General features: G+C 35.6%; 1 protein-coding gene across 1 annotated transcript in view; it reads right to left on the bottom strand.

Moving 5' to 3' along the window:
* Positions 1 to 4,166, bottom strand: part of LOC107742064 (caldesmon, smooth muscle-like) — a 32,555-nt gene that overhangs the window by 7,644 nt on the left and 20,745 nt on the right. Inside the window, exons 6-9 of the mRNA XM_016554921.1 lie at positions 3,600 to 3,643; positions 2,189 to 2,270; positions 1,737 to 1,877; positions 1,023 to 1,121 (exon numbers count right to left, since the gene is read on the bottom strand). Coding sequence (XP_016410407.1) covers positions 1,023 to 1,121; positions 1,737 to 1,877; positions 2,189 to 2,270; positions 3,600 to 3,643 — 366 coding nt within the window. The remainder of the gene's footprint in view (positions 1 to 1,022; positions 1,122 to 1,736; positions 1,878 to 2,188; positions 2,271 to 3,599; positions 3,644 to 4,166) is intronic.

The following is a 4,166-nucleotide window of genomic DNA, read 5'->3' as shown; positions in this document are numbered from 1 at the left end:
TTTTGTCTTCAAAAGCTCTTATGTTTGATAGAAACAATGTCTATTACATCTGGATGTAATGATCTTAAGGTTTGCTCTTCAGACCTTAACCGCTAACACTATAAACCACATAACCACATCAAAGAACATTGCAGTTTATAGGACAAGACGACTGATTAACTGGATTTTGTGAAAATGAGGGGGAAAAAAAGTGAAGTTGCAGTAGCTCATTCTGCCACAAGGGGGCAGCATAAATGTACCTTTTTGTTATTTTACTGTATATATTCATTTTTCTACATAGAAACAGCTGTCTCAGTCTTTCAAAAAAATTTCAGGATTCTTTGATAAATAAAAAGTTTAAAAGAACAGCATTTATTCAAAATATAAATCTTTTCTAACCATATAAATCTTTGCTATCAAAGATTTATATTGTTATTTAATAATATTGTTATTATTTACTGACCCCATACCTTTGAATGTTAGTGTATATTGTTGGAAAAGATTTCTATTTTAAATAAATGCTCTTCTTTTTAACTTTTTATTTATCAAATAATCCTGAAAAAAGTAGCACAGGTTCCAAAAAAATGTTAAGCAGCACAACAGTTTCTAGCACTGATAATAAATCAGCATATTAGAATGATTTCTGGAGGATCATGTGACACTGAAGACTGGAGTAATGATGCTGAAAATTCAGCTTTGCATCACAGGAATAAATTAGATTTTAATGTATATGTAAATAGAAAAATGTTATTTTACATTGTAATAATATTTCACAATATTACATTTTTTTCCTGTATTTTTGATCAAATAAATGCAGCCTTGATGAGCAGAAGAAACTCCTGTAAAAACATTTAAAATCGTTCTGATCCCAAACTTGTGTATATACTTGTGTATATACTGTATATATATTGTGCATGTCCATATGGCAATGAAATTATTTTTAATCTCAATTATTTCTAATCCTCCATGGTACAAATACATGTATCTCTCCCCAGCCCATTGGTTACCATCTAAACATTCCCCAGGTTCATTAATAAACTTACAGATGGTGTGGAGAGGAAGTGTCTGTTCCCGCCTTCTGGACTTCCTTTCACCCAATGGTTGATCAGGTTTGCTACACCCACTTTCACACAGTCTGTATCCTAAAAAATATAAAACCGTTTATAAATGAGAACACTTGCCGAACAGCACATATAGCAACATTTCATTACAAATGTTTTCGTTTTTGTTTCACATGTTAGGGGGACGGTGAAGCAAAATTCATACGGTTATGATTGATTTGGCGAACATTTCCCAAGAATTTCTACACAACAGCTCCCCATTGAAGGTTGTTCATGTGCGTCAGACTCTGGCAAACCAAATAGTGTGGGTGTGTTTGAATGTGAAAGTGTAAAGAGCAGATGCCGTTCCAGACTACATGACTACACTGGGGCCGCCTCGTGCCCTCCATACATACATACTTAATAATAGATGTGCCCTGACATAACTGTTTTCCCTCATAATATTTAAAGGGGTGATATGAAACAGATGATTTTTTTATTAGTTTGACATTTTCTATTACTCCCATCCAGGCTTGAAGTACATGGATCATTTTTATGATTATATTTTTTTACTTGAAAGCTTCAGCACCTTTTAATTATACTGTGAGAGTGGCCAATACAATACTAATTTTTGGAAACAACATGAAGGTAAGTGACTGATGACAGATTTGTCTTTTTGGGTGTTAGTCAACGAATGAAACATCTCTGATTTCTGACCTTCAAAGGTGTTCCTTTTGGGCTGCTTTGACTCCAGGCCTCTCCCACTTCAAACAGGCTTTTTTTGGAGGCCACCGGAGCAGAGACATTAGGCAGGTCCACTACTGCTGCCTTAGTCATCTTTGCTTCTTTAGAGGAGATCTGCAACACAGTTAGGCTCAGTGAGTCAAGAGTGATAAATTGGTTCTAAAGAAATATTGCAAATGTAACAACAGACTGTCCCAGGAGGCGGTCTGAAAAGAGATCTCATTTAATCACTCTAAATATAAACCATCTGATCCATTTGTTTAAATGCTGCCAGAGACGGGCCTGATTTCCCTAAATGATTGCTTGACTAGGAGATTGTTCTTTAAACCAGGCATTGGATACTATGTACACATTTGACTACAAAATAATATATACCAATACATAAAAGCATAACATATAGCAAGATATAAGGCTGTAAACTGAACCTCGACTGCATGTGTGTATTGTTCCAGTTTGTCATCGATCTTGGGCAGGAGTACAGGTCTCTGGGTCTTCTTGAAACTGTTACTGTTTGTAAAACAAAGATTGATAAGTGCATATGCACCAGTGTTATTATTGTTAACTAAAACGATTAAAAAATGCTTTTGGTAATAAGTTTAAAACTTAATCAGGTTGAAATCAAATGAAATATACATACTAGATAAAAATGTAAATAAAAAATAGAAATGTTGCCTTGGCCACCAGCTATAATACATTTAAGATGAAGTACTAAAATTAATAAAACTGAAATAAAACTATATAGGATAAAAGCACATTACAAAATTGCTGAAACTTAGACTAAAATGAATGTAAAATCTAAAGCTAATTCCAAATATGAATAAATACTATAATCGTATATAAATAATGCTAAAATAACACTGACATGAACACAGGCAAAATGCAGAGCCGATGATAATCGGGGAAGTCATGGCCTAATGGTTAGAGAGTCGGACTCGTTACCCAAAGGTTGCGAGTTCGAGTCTCGTACCGGCAGGGATTGTAGGTGGGGGGGAGTGAATGTACAGCGCTCTCTTCCACCTTCAATACCATGACTGAGGTGCCCTTGAGCAAGGCACCGAACCCCCAACTGCTCCCCGGGCCCCGCTGCATAAATGGCTGCCCACTGCTCCGGGTGTGTGTTCACGGTGTGTGTGTGTTCACTGCTGTGTGTGTGCACTTTGGATGGGTTAAACGCAGAGCACTAATTCCTAGTATGGGTAACCATACTTGGCCACATGTCACGTCGTCGTCGTCAATATAATCAGATGATCTACTAACACAGATGCAAAGTGGGTTGAAACATGCTTTGTTGGGTGTTAAATAATGGTGCAAGTACCAGTAAATTGACAACCTCAAACCTTATATACTTAAACCATATACAATAAGGTCAGCTGCAAAAAATAACTGTGTCCATGACTTTTCATTACTAATTTTTCACTGTATTTAGTAAATCCTGACAGTATTTTTTACCGTGACATTTGCAGGTCTGCACTGGTGCAAGCTGTTGGTAAACCATAGTGTCCTGAGCTTTTTTTTTTTTGTGTATATGGTGACGAGTCTTATTTCAATCCACCACAATCTCATCAGGAAAAGAGTACACTCCATATCTGGTTAAAGTTAGCCGAACCATAAATCATTGCTGGCAAGGCGATGGACTAACAAAGTATTACAGTGACCTATGCCACCTATGTCAATGTTTACTTTTAAACAACAGTCATCTTGCCAACATACTTGTAAGTTTTTGTCAAGAATCTGCCATTTATAGCAAAGTCACTGAGGCCAAGAATGTCAAGTAGATTGTGCACGTTCTCATTTGCTGAGTCTTAATACAAATTTTATTTTGATGAATAAACTCACCTCTTCTTTAAAGATCGATTCAAGGATTCTGTTCTCTCAGTGATCTGTAATAAAAAAAAAAAAAAAATGTTACATTTCAAAAAAGTTACAAGCAAAGTTTGAAAAAAAAAATCAAACCGTTGAGCAGTGATTGAGAGGATTCCATGTCATATTTAATTAAAGGTTGTGTTTTCAGCAACAGAAGATAATAGTTTACACCTCCAGTGGGCTGTTACCTCAAGAAATTGCTATGACTGGATGATTGAGTCAGGGAGCTGAACTAACGAATCAGACTAGTGAATGAATGGTTCTTTTGAACTTATTCTTTTCAGTGAATTGGTTGATCCAGTTGAACTGGACTGATTCGCTGCAACTCACTGCATGAACCAATCACAGCAGCTCTCAATTTAATTCACCGCTGGGAAAAATATCAGTTAATAGTCTTAAATTTAGGTCATGATATGGCTTCAGAACAGAAGAAATGTAGTAATATCCCATACAGCAAAAAAAAAAAATTCTACCAATATATATAAATATAAATATACAGTAATTATGAAATGAACCACTTTTATGATATTTTTTTGGTGT

This window comes from Sinocyclocheilus rhinocerous, unplaced genomic scaffold, assembly GCF_001515625.1.
Source record: "Sinocyclocheilus rhinocerous isolate Xijiao unplaced genomic scaffold, SAMN03320098_v1.1 scaffold135, whole genome shotgun sequence".
NCBI lineage: Eukaryota > Metazoa > Chordata > Actinopteri > Cypriniformes > Cyprinidae > Sinocyclocheilus > Sinocyclocheilus rhinocerous.
The sequence above is the reverse complement of the archived record's forward strand: the minus strand, read 5'-3'. Positions and strand labels throughout refer to the sequence as shown.